Raw genomic sequence first — 13061 nt, 5'->3', positions numbered from 1 at the left:
TAAGGATAGTATTTATAATGTTTAACTTTCTGCAGGATGGTCTCTTGAAGATCTTTGAAAAGGACTAATTTGGCAGCTAGTCCAGAGGAATAAGACTGAGTGCTGTTAACAAGCTGCTTTCTTGAGTACATGGTTTGATTTCATTTATCTACTGTGTGACTGTGGGTGAGCCATTTAACTAAAAATTGTTCACACTGCCTACCTTGACCTGGCCAAGGCATTTGACATAATACCCCACTCGGGCATTGTTGACAAACTCAAGAGAATAGGTGCAAACCTATATGTCAACTGGTGGCTAGCCAGCTAGCTCACAGACAAGACCTTTGAAGTTAGAATTGGGAAGTACGCCTCTACAAAGAGGCCGGTCACATGTAGAGTTCCTCAAGGATCAGTCCTTGGACCACTCCATTTTGGCATTTACTTTTCAGAAGTCAAGGCCAATGTCAGTGGTCTCTGGCTGAATAAATTTGCAGATGATTGCAAATTAAGAGCTGTCATTGAATCTCACACTGACACAAATGTTCTCCAGGAGGGGCTGACACAGACAAACAACTGGAATCAGAGCCATGGACTAAAACTAAATGCCAATAAATGCATAATAGTGTCCTTTGTGAAGTCATCCATCCCTGGTGACTATCATATTGACAACTCACCCCTTAGAGTTGATCCAGTAGTCAGGGACTTAGGGACACACATAGATAGTAATGTAGCCTTTGAACATCACATGTCTACAGTGGTGAGGAAATCATTCTATATTGTGCAACTTATAAACAAAGGTATGGCATCTAATCCAAGGAAGTCATTGTTCCACTGTATTCAGCATTCATCCGGCATATCATTGAGTACAGTGCCCCCTTTAGTATGTACCTAACCAGGCATATCTAACAATTGGACCATCCAGAGAGGTTCCTCACTAAACAAATACAGGGGGGTAAGTAAAATGTCCTGTGCAGACTGCTTCAAGACCCTATCCATGTATTCTGTCTCCTGCAGACTTTTTAGGGGAGATATCTATGCCTGGCACACAGGGCATTCTCAGAGCTCACTCTGATGGGCCTCCTGCATATCTGCAAAACAAATAGCACCAGAATTACTTGTTCAAAAGATAAAGACTTACATCTTGCCTGTGATACAAATAAGACCTGCTGGAGAGATAGGTATGTATCCCAGAGACTACCCTGTTTATGGAACAGGCTTCCCATCCATGTGAAGCAGAGTTCCTCCCTAACCCAATTCAAGTGCAGCTTGGACATTTGGGTGGAAAACCAGAAATTCATCCCTGGTTTGGCACCTATGTCTCTAATGGACACAGGCAACCTGTAAATGGTTCATCTCTCAGGCCCCTGCTTACACTTACTTATATCAGAACTTCTCAGAGATTTGGGATGCATGGCTAAGCTTAAAAAGGCCCTTGTGGTCATTAACCTAGTAAACACCTATGAACCTATGAAGAGTGCTTCTCAGCTGAGTCTAAAATGGTTCATGTGGATCAGTGTTACACCTTGCTTAATAAATAGAAATAACTTAAGAAGATGGGAAGCAAAAGGTGTTATTGGAAGGTGTGATTGTTTTGACAGTAGTCTGCTGAATTCTGCAACAGATATTCATTCTGAATTCTGCTGAGTTCGAAATAAATAGCTTTAGACTTAAGACATAAGATCTTATGCTTTAGATAATTTTAGGAGGCAGTTGCAACCAAGTTATAATAATATTCCTAATCTAATAGTTTATCTATATTAAATTGTTTACAAAAATAAATCAAACTCTTCCATTCTTTCTGATCTTTATAAGATTTTAATACATCAAAAAGAAGACATAAATGACAGTTTACAGAAATATTTATTATTGGATGGAGTTAATGTTTTATCCTATAATAATAAATTATTAATAAACACCAAACAACTACGTGAAATATACTAAGGAATGCTGAGGCACGGGGTGTGGCTCATTTGAAAGTTAAAACGTTTATTTAAAAAATTACAAGTTAAGTGCTTTCAACTAAACATATAGACTTCATCAGAACAAATACAATTAATCAATTAAGATTTAAATATTTTAACATCACCAATCACAATTCCTCATTCTCTGATTACAATATTCATGAGATGATGTCACATCCCCATTCATGTTGAAAAAATAATAATAATTAAGCTCTGTTTTAATAAATCCTGGCTTCAATAACAGGTTTAATGGAGATATGATCATTAATACTCTGGTGGAGTTGTGGCATTCAAAAGAATATGACATCTAACTTCCTTCTCTCGTAGTAATGCTTTAACATTACCCCCTTTAATTGGTTTGTTCACCACCTCTAATATGGCAGATTTAAAGGTGGAACATATATCACTATCCCTAATATGCCTGTATAAGGCATTGTTTCCATCCTCTTTCCTAATGGCATACAGATTATCATAAATCCTACATCTTAGATGCCTCCCAGTCTTTCCCACATGAAAACTGGGACACCTATTACACTTAGCAAGGTATATCACATTTTGCGTCTGACAATTCCCCTTCTTGAATCTCAGTACAGTGTGATCCTTGTTGTCTACTGCCAGGGTATTGTCTTCGAAAATTGCATGGCATTGGTTGCAATGTCCAGACTTGGTGGTACCACCCGTAGTGGACTGAATAATATGACTTTTGTTCTCAAATTTCCTTTTAAGGTTGCAACCTATCCTGGGAACAAATTTCAGTTCATCCCCCACTATTTGGAAAATCTCATTGTCACATTTTAAAATGTTCCAATTGCTTCTAATAATCTTTTTGACATCCCCCATGAAGCCATTGAAGAGTATTACACATGCTCTACTGTAACTAGTGGATGTCAGATGACGTCATCCATTCCTGTGTCCCCTCACTGGGTCTGGCAGATTGACTACATACTTCAATGAGCCGTGTTAATTCCCCTTTCAGAATTGCCATCTCGGACTGAAGCTTGTGGATCTCATTCCTCTGCACAGGCAAAAAAATTGATGGCAATTCATCCAAAGAATTCATAATAAAAGGCAACTATAGAACTACAAGAAATCCACATAGTCCACTCAGAATAAACACCAAACAACTACGTGAAAGATACTAAGGAATGTTGAGGCATGGGGTGTGGCTCAGTTGAAAGTTAAAATGTTTATTTAGAAAATTACAAGTTAAGCACTTTCATCTAAAAAATATAGACTTAATCAAACAAATACAATTAATCAATTAAGATTTAAATACTTTAACATCACCAATCACAATTCCTCATTCTCTGATTACAATATTCATGAGATGATGTCACATCCCCACCCATTATCAGGCCGATTATATCAGGAAGCAAATCCAAAACCTTTCCCTTTTGAAGGGTAGTGGATACTTGGCTCAAGCCAAAATATGGTAGAGTGAACCACATTGTCAAGGATTCTTGGGATTTTCTCTGTCGGTTTAAACCCTCATTATGAAAGGAAGGTTTAACATTGGTTACTATAGATGTTGTTGACCTATTTTCCTGTATCCCCAGAGATGAAGAGATGGAAAGGTTTGTTAGGAGCATAAGGAAATACAGTAAGCTAGATTGGGATAAGATTACCCTAATCAGTGAATTTATGGGTATAGTGTTAGACCACAACTATATCCATTTTGAAGGCGAATATTATAGACAAAACACAGGCAGCCAGTGCCGCAATATATGCCAATCTTGTCCTTTTGGATTGGGAGGAGAATACTATTTTAAATAAAGAATGCTTTAAAAATATTGCAAGCTATGTTAGATTCCTGGATGATGTCTTCATTTTATGGGATGGAACATCTGACAGAATTACTGAGTTTGTCAATTACTTACACATGTCCAGCCCCTACTTGAAATTTACTTATACCAGTAGTGAAGGTATTTCCTACTTGGATACTTATATCTCCCTGACCAACAGTGGATTTAAGTCTAGAATTTTCAGGAAGGATACCTTTAGTAATACCTACTTGGAGTATTCCAGTTGTCACCCAAGTAGGGAAAAGAAAATCCTTGTCAAGGGACAATGTATACAAGTTGCTTGTATGACCCCATAATATCAGGATATGGTCCAAGACCTGGAATACACTGGTACCCTATGTTTGGAGAGAGAGTATTCGAAACATGTAGTCAAAGATGCCATTGGTTATGTCAGAAGTGAGTATGGGAATAAATATAAACCACTATTGGGGGCAGAAATGGTTAAGAATAGTAATCAAGTTGAGGATCTGACATCCACTAGTTACAATAGTGCATGCGTAATACCCTTCAATGGCTTGACGGGGGATGTCAAAAAGATTATTAGAAACAATTGGAACATTTTAAAATGCGACAATGAGATTTTCCAAATAGTGGGGGATGAACAGAAATTTGTTCCCAGGATAGGTTGCAACCTTAAAAGGAAATTTGAGAACAAAAGTCATATTATTCAGTCCACTACAGGTGGTACCACCAAGTGTGGACATTGCAACCAATGCCATGCAATTTTCGAAGACAATACCCTGGTAGTAGACAACAAGGGTCACACTGTATTGAGATTCAAGAAGAGGAATTGTCAGATGCAAAATGTAATATACCTTGCTAAATGTGATGGGTGTCCCAGTTTTTATGTGGGAAAGACTGGGAGGCATCTAAGATGTATGATTTATGACCATCTGTACGCCATTAGGAAACAGGATGGAAACAATGCCTTATACAGGCATATTAGGGAGAGCGATAGATGTTCCACCTTTAAATTTGCCATATTACAGGTGTTGAACAAACCAGTTAGAGGGGGTAATGTTAAAGCATTACTAGGAGAGAAGGAAGTTAGATGGCAAATTCTTTTGAATGCCACAACTCCACCAGGTATTAATGATCATATCCCCATTAAACCTGTTATTGAAGCCAGGATTTATTAAAACAGAGCTTAATTTTTCATCATGAATTGGGATGTGACATCATCTCATGAATATTTTAATCAGAGAATGAGGAATTGTGATTGGTGATGTTAAAGTATTTAAATCTTAATAGATTAATTGTATTTGTTCCGATGAAGTCTATATTTTTTAGATGAAAGCGCTCAACTTGTAATTTTTTAAATAAATGTTTTAACTTTTAACTGAGCCGCTCCCCGTGCCTCAACATTCCTTAGTAGCTTTCATGTAGTTGTTTGGTGTTTATTCTGAGTGGACTACATGGATTTCTTTTAGTTCGATAAAGTATTAATGCTAAAATCAGTATGTAATACCTATTTGATTAATTCATAGAAGGTGTTTACATGAAGATATTTAAATAGAGTTTTAGTAAAAATATGTACACATAAAGTCTGATGGAGATGTAATGAAAATGATAAAGCACATTTGAATTATATTATTTATGATTGTTCCTGTTTATTAGCTTATTGGCAAACATTTAATAATTTCTTACAAACAATATAGCCAAATAAATTCTTAGTTTCAAGAGATATAATGCTTTTTATTCTCTGATACCGAGTTTCATGAAAAAAGACCATTACTACCATTTGTGGGCTGTTTTGGATGTTGCAAGAAAGACCATTGCAAGAAAATGGAAATTGACAGTCTCTCTACGATATGAAGAATTTATAATTTTGTTAGCCCTTTCTTATTTGCAATGGTGATGGACAGGTTGACAGATGAGATCAGACAGGAGTCCCCGTGGACTATGATGTTTGCAGATGACATTGTGATCTGTAGTGAGAGTAGGGAACAGGTGGAGGAGACCCTGGAGAGATGGAGATATGCTCTAGAGAGAAGAGGATTGAAGGTCAGCAGGACTAAGACAGAATATATGTGTGTGAATGAGAGGGAGGATAGAGGAATGGTGAGGATGCAGGGAGTAGAGGTGGCGAAGGTGAATGAGTTTAAGTACTTGGGATCAATAGTTCAGAGTAATGTTGAGTGTGGAAGAGAGGTGAAGAAGAGAGTACAGGCAGGATGGAGTGGGTGGAGAAGAGTATCAGGAGTGATTTGTGACAGACGAGTTACCAGTAAGAGTGAAAGGGAAGGTCTACAAGAGGATAGTGAGACCAGCTATTTTATACGGGTTGGAGACAGTGGCACTGACAAAAAGGCAGGAGTCAGAGCTTGACGTGGCAGAGTTGAAGATGTTAAGATTTGCACTGGGTGTGACGAGGATGGACAGGATTAGGAATAAGTATATTAGAGGGTCAGCCCAGGTTGGAAGGTTTGGAGACAAAGCCAGAGAGGCAAGATTACGTTGGTTTGGACATGTGCTGAAGAGGGATGCAGAGTATATTGGGAAAAAGATGCTAAGGATGAAGCTGCCAGGTAACAGGAAAAGAGGAAGGCCTAAGATAAGGTTTATGGATGTGGTGAGAGAGGACATGCAGGTGGTTGGTGTGACAGAGCAAGACGCAGAGGACAGGAAGAAATGGAAACAGTTGATCTGCTGTGGTAACCCCTAATGGGAGCAGCCAAAAGAAGAAGAAGAAGAAGTTAAGAACATTATCTAGTAAGGAATATGAACTCAGAAAGCAAAGATTGTCATTACTAATTGTCTCCAATCTTTTCATTCAAAGTCATCAGTTATTGCAAATGATGAACTTGCCTGCTAAGTTACTATTTAAATATTCATTTATTTCATATATTTTAAAATTGATTGTTATTTATTTATATGGTAGTTATATAATATAAATAGTTACTTGGTTGTTTAGTTTTAGGTGTGAGTTATATAAACTGTGATGACATGCATTTATGTTTTAATGTAATTAATGATTTATTAATAAACAGTTCTTAATAGAAACAAACATTAATAAACAGAGAAAAATAGAATTTCTTACTTTCCATATTTAATTCCTGTCTTTTGATTACTGCTATAACAGAAAAGCATTCTGCACTATCAGATGCTTTTATGCTCATTTTAAAGCAAAAATTGCATGTTGTTTCTTAGGTTCTTCAACAGGAGCAATACCTCATTTGTTAGAAAGCAATGTATATTTCAGAAAAAAAAATGAGGTTTTATTTATGCATTGGGTACTAATAATGTGAATATTTAATTTTATGATTATGCCAACATCTGAATGCGCATTAAGACTGGCTAAGTACACCTCTGTATTAATTAGAGGGATATGTGAACTGGGATCTAATTGAGACTTGATCACAGTTGCAGAGTATGCAAGTGAAAAATGCGAGTATAAACTCATCTGAAAGTTGCAAATTAATGCATTTCTTGAACTATTATAACATGCTCTCAATAATTTTTCAGAAACAGGCAATGGCTATGTTTGTTGGCATTTTTATATCAGAACACAAGTTTTGTAATTTTGAACTTTTGAAGTCAAAAGTATTTCATTCAAACTTCTTTTAAGAACTGTGAACTATCATCCCAAACAGAAAGTATTTGGCAGTCATATTTTTTCACTTTGGGTTTATTTTCAGTTGCAGATAAATGATCTTCAAAATAAAATAGCAGCGACACAGCAGGCTATTGCACTTCTATGTGTAAAGGCTCGCAATAAATTTTCAAAACAGGAGATTCATCAGAAATTCAAAAGTGGATTACAAGTAAGAGTTATCGTTATTTGATTATTATTTTTATTTTTTATAGTGTTGTTTTGAGTGCTACTTTATTAAAATAAAACATAGTATGGGATGTCTCTTTTTTGCATTATTATGGTACATGTTATGCATAGAATTAATATGTATGCAAGCCATTCTTGGTGAACTTATAACGATTATATTTGTAGTTTCTGAAACTAGTCCAGCAGTTTGTGAGAAATGGTACAAAATCCAAGATGATATCACTTCTGATGAGTTTCTTTGCTACCTTTATTAATACACAGTATGGGAGGTGATTTATTAGCAATCTGTTTACATCTTTTATCAAACTGCAGTTAGACATGCTACCTTTGTTAATACACAATATGGGTGGTGATTTATTGGCAGTCTGTTTACATCTTTTTTCAAATTGCAGTTAGACATGCTACCTTTGTTAATACACAGTATGGGTTGTGATTAGCAGTCTGTTTACATCTTTCTTTCAAATTGCAGTTAGACATGATGCCTGTTTGTTTAATGCTGATTTTGACAGCAGCAAGTACGTCAACCGACCCTATTTAATGCACTAAATGAATGTAATCCTGTTTATTGCTGTCTGCTTTTATACACAAAATGTATTACCACAAAAAATTGATGGATTAAAAAGAAATGCATATTGCATGTCCTGTATAAGAGATTGTGTTACCCCAGGTTGTCCATGACATTGAATGTTCGGATTATCTCCATTTAGGTAGGTGCCAGAGTAAAGAACTATACTGATGAATGGTGTCATAGCAGTGTTGCTGCAGAAAGGTAATTAGAAAACTGCATAATTGGATGCTTTTCTTTATTATTTATCTCATCTGAAAATGCACTGATACACCCAAGCATAAGATGAGGTTTGAATTCCACTCATTGCAGATCTTTTATCTCCTTATGTTTCACTTCTTACAATTGACGGAAACCCAATCAGTTATTCCCTTGTTTATGACATAGCCTTGTGCCTGCATTTCCTCATGCTGAAATTGTGTGTGTGTGTGTGTGTGTGTGTGTGTGTGTGTGTGTGTGTGTGTGTGTGTGTGTGTGTGTGTGTGTGTGTTTCCTGTAGTGGTCCAGCTCCGTAGATAGTACACATTTCTTTTCTTATACACACTGAGTGCCAGAATAGACAGCAATTGTTTCATGACCTAAAATATATATAACCTTTCTTGTAGTACTTGTTTTCACATTTCCCAAATTCATACTTCAGTATTTCTGAAGTTTTTCTTTGTTTTCCAACATTTAAATATAATATGAAGCGTAGTGGCCAAAGTCTCTAACAACTCTCTTGTTTCTTTCATATTTCATTTTTCTCATAATTCACTGGTCTCTTTGTAACCAGTGTTAAGAGGATCCAGGGGAAGACTTTTCCTCAGAACTTGTTCTACCCAGTCTTTAAGTGTGAACCACTGCAGTTTATTAGTAAGGGTAGAGCGTCTATGTCCAGAGATATGATCATTATACTATATTCAGCACTTATTAGGCTGATCATTGAATGTAATACCCCCTTTAGTAAGTCCCTTCCATACTTAACAAAACTTGAAGAACCACAATGTTTTCTCAGAAGAAAAATCAATAATAATAAAAAACACCCACTCAAGAGATGTTAATCTTCTTTGAAACATAAATAATGTTGAAGAGATAGATATGTAATACAGAGAATGTAGCTTCTTTGGGATTGTCTTCCTCTCCACATAAATCAAAATAGTTCTGTTACTCTAGTCAAGCATAATCCTACTTTAGCACCTTTATCTGTTATGGATAAGGGGTAAGATGTAAATGTTCTGCCTTGCTCTGGGTTGTTTGTACTTAAATGGTAAGGGCTGAAAACTTCCTGGGAATACAAGGTTATGCTTCTAAAGCATGACATGGATCAACAGACTAATAATTACCTATGAATCTGTATTAGTTCTACTCCTTTAATTCAGAATTCCATTTGTACCATTTCATCGGGTGGTTCTATAGCTAACAGAAACAACAGTGAGCAATGGGGATCCTTGATGGATCCTCATTGCAGATCAGATTGATGTACTAAATAGCCATTTGTTGTTAATAATGAAGAAATTTTATGATGCAGAATCTTAAGCCTATTTTTACTGTTGTGGAAATCCAGAATACTTTAATACTTCCCCGGCATTAAGGCCACTGCACCTTCTCAAATGCCTTTTCATTCAACAAATTGTTACCACAGGAAGCTGCACTGGTGTGGCCATGGAAATCTTAAACTGTTGTGCCCAACACATTATATCAGGTAGTGTTCTAAGTTTTACTTCTTCTAGCCTTTGCAGAATATCCTTCACTATTATGAGTCATTTATGTGATTATCTTCCTTATTCTCACCACATGTACCATGGAATATACCTTACCATCAACTGTCAGTCATGCTGTAATGTAGTACCTACATATTTGATCATTTGGTTTCCCTCATCTAGGTGAAACAACAATCAGAACATAATTTTCTAAAAAGAAACCATTATCACTTAGTCTTAAAATGTTAAAGAATTCTGTAAGTAAGAGGAGTAATTGTATTAACCCATATCTATCCCTATTCCATCTAGACATGGGGTAGTACCTGAAGTATGTTAGTAAGTTGCTGAAGAAACAAAGACCAACTGAAGAAAAACAAGTGAACAGTGACAATATCTCACCAAACCAAAAGGCAGGAAGACACAAAAAAGCTGCAAGATAAAAGAACTTGATCATTTATTTGTGAAAATAATAAAATAAACAAGTGAGCGCTTTCGTTTAACAAATGTAAACCTCAGCAGACAAATGAATAAAATCAATCTGAAATTTAAATAGTACACTCTACTTTCTGTTTGGATGAAACTACAGACATCATCTCAAGGAAATTAACTTCTCATGTCCCATAACAAATTGAAATTGTCTAAAATATATATATATGCATTTTATATATATATATATATATATATATATATATATATATATATATATATCTATATATATGTGTGTATTATATATATAAACATTTGTAATTGTGCCAAACTGTTATACATAAATCATAAACCTTAAATAATGTGTACATGAATAAATAAATGAATAAGTAAATGCAAAAGTGCTGTTCTTAAAGGACAATGCACCCTCAGACTCAAAAAACATATTTATTTCATCATGGCTTGGTGTTTCCTACATTTTAACAGCACTCTGGGACTATTTAGAGCTTTTTAGATATTTTTATATACAATTTCTGACTCTGACCACATGGGGGCTGGCATTTTGAAATAATTCAGACTGTTTACTCTGCCTCTAAGTATCCCAGAATGCATTGTTTGTCTCCAAAAAATTGCATCATATCTGCCACGTTTTCCCTTGAGCTGCTGTCACTTCATTGACTTAACAGGCATTCACTGCTGTCTTAAAGTCCCCTACTTTTGCTTAAAATGTTATCCTTTTTAAATGACTACTTCAAACACAAGCAGTGCAAATGCTACAGAACAGAACTGAAAAGTGCATTTTACTGCTCCTACTTCTTAGAAATGCTAACTTGCTTTCTTTTGTGAAGGCTGAAATCTAGTTCTTCAAGGCATCTCCCCTCCCACTTCACACCTACCTTCCCTAGCTGTCAAAGAGCTAAGGGTAATTTGACCCATTATCTGCATGTGATTGACAGCTCACAGCAGGTGACCAGAGTAATGTACTGTTTTCTTGTCAGCCTTTCCCTCCTTACAGTGGGACACTTTTTTTGTTGCACTCCTGCTGTCAAATTTAGAACCAAGCTACATAGCATTGGGAATAATCACTGTTTTGCAAAGCATCAAACTCCCATTATTTTTCCTTCCCATTTGGTTAAATAGCTAACAAATGACACACTATAAACATGAAATATTTCACAGACTTGCATGACAGCACCAACATGCTTTTTTAAGACATAATTTAAAAAATTGCGGTATTGCATACTTCTTGTAATCTGATGTAGTGTTGTCGATTAATTGTGACAGACCTCTGCTTCTTATGTAAAAACATACAATTAATGTATATGCATGGTTATTGCAAATTTATTTATCTTAATTTTTGCAGCTGTTACTGTGCTTCTGCCTGTACTTTGTCACATATTGGTAGGGCAATGTAAAGCAATATGACAATACAAAAACAAAGTTTACAACATTTAGAAATTACATCCAAAAATGAGACTCACCCACACTCACTCATTCACCCACATTCACTCACTCACCCACACTCACCCATTCACTCACCCACACTCACCCACTCACTCACCACACTCACCCACTCACCTCACCACACTCACCCACTCACTTCACCACACTCACACACTCAACTCACTCACTCACCTACCACACTCACTCACACTTACCCCTCACCACCCACCCACCACACTCACCCACCACACTCACCCACCACACTCACTCTCACTCACCACACTCACCATTCACCACACTCACTCACGCTCACCCACACTCACTCGCTCACCACCCACACTCACTCACCACACTCACTCTCACCCACCACACCTCACTCACCCACCCACACGCACTCACCCACACTCACTCACCACCCAGCACACTCACTCACCCACCCACACTCACTCATCCACCACACTCACTCACCCACATTCAACTCACTAACCCACATTCAACTCACCCACCCACACTCAACTACTCACTCACCCACCACACTCACCCACACTCACCCACCCACACTCACTCACCACCCTTACTCACTCACCCACCCACACTCACTCGCTCACCACCCACACTCACTCACCACACTCACTCTCACCCACCACACCTCACTCACTCACCCACACTCACTCACCACCCAGCACACTCACTCACCCACCCACACTCACTCATCCACCACACCCACCAACCCACACTCACCACACTCACCCACACCAACTCACTCACCCACATTCAACCACTCACCCACACTCAACCACCCACTCACCCACCCACACTCACCCACCCACCCACACTCACTACACTCACTCACTACCCTCACTCATTTACCACCCACCATACTCACCCACACTCTCACCCACACCCACTCACCACACTCACCACACTCACCCACCACACTCACCACACTCACCCACCCACACTCACCCACCCACACTCACTCACCCACTCTCACTCGCCCACACTCAAACTCGCCCACACTCATTCACTCACTCTCACCCTCACTCACTCACCCTCACACACACTCACTCACCCTCACCCACACTCACTCACTCACCCTCACCCACTCCCCCCACACTCACCCACCCACACACCACACCCACTCACTCCCCACACCCACTCAACTCACACACCACACTCACTCAACTCGCACACTCACCCTTTCACACACATAACCACAAGTTTGTTTGGCAACACCAAGAATGACCCCAGTCCTTCGTCCGAGGAATGCACAAGTAATTATGTACTTTGGCTGTGCAGACATCAGAAACAGAAACACATGCCTATACAGATCTTACACATCAAGCCGCTCCATTCAAAGTTTACATGAAATGCACCCATTGAACAGTTTTTCACCTACAACATTATTATAGTACTTTAATCCAA

At 37.8% G+C, this 13061-nt stretch overlaps 1 protein-coding gene across 1 annotated transcript in view; it reads left to right on the top strand.

The window, feature by feature from the left end:
- Positions 1-13061, top strand: part of LOC122797872 — a 643086-nt gene that overhangs the window by 394175 nt on the left and 235850 nt on the right. Inside the window, exon 4 of the mRNA XM_044066394.1 lies at positions 7381-7506. Within this exon, the coding sequence (XP_043922329.1) occupies positions 7381-7506 (126 nt within the window). The remainder of the gene's footprint in view (positions 1-7380; positions 7507-13061) is intronic.

Source organism: Protopterus annectens, chromosome 3.part1 (genome assembly GCF_019279795.1).
Source record: "Protopterus annectens isolate FY-2018-M chromosome 3.part1, PAN1.0, whole genome shotgun sequence".
Classification (NCBI taxonomy): Eukaryota; Metazoa; Chordata; order Ceratodontiformes; family Protopteridae; genus Protopterus; species Protopterus annectens.
The sequence above is the reverse complement of the archived record's forward strand: the minus strand, read 5'-3'. Positions and strand labels throughout refer to the sequence as shown.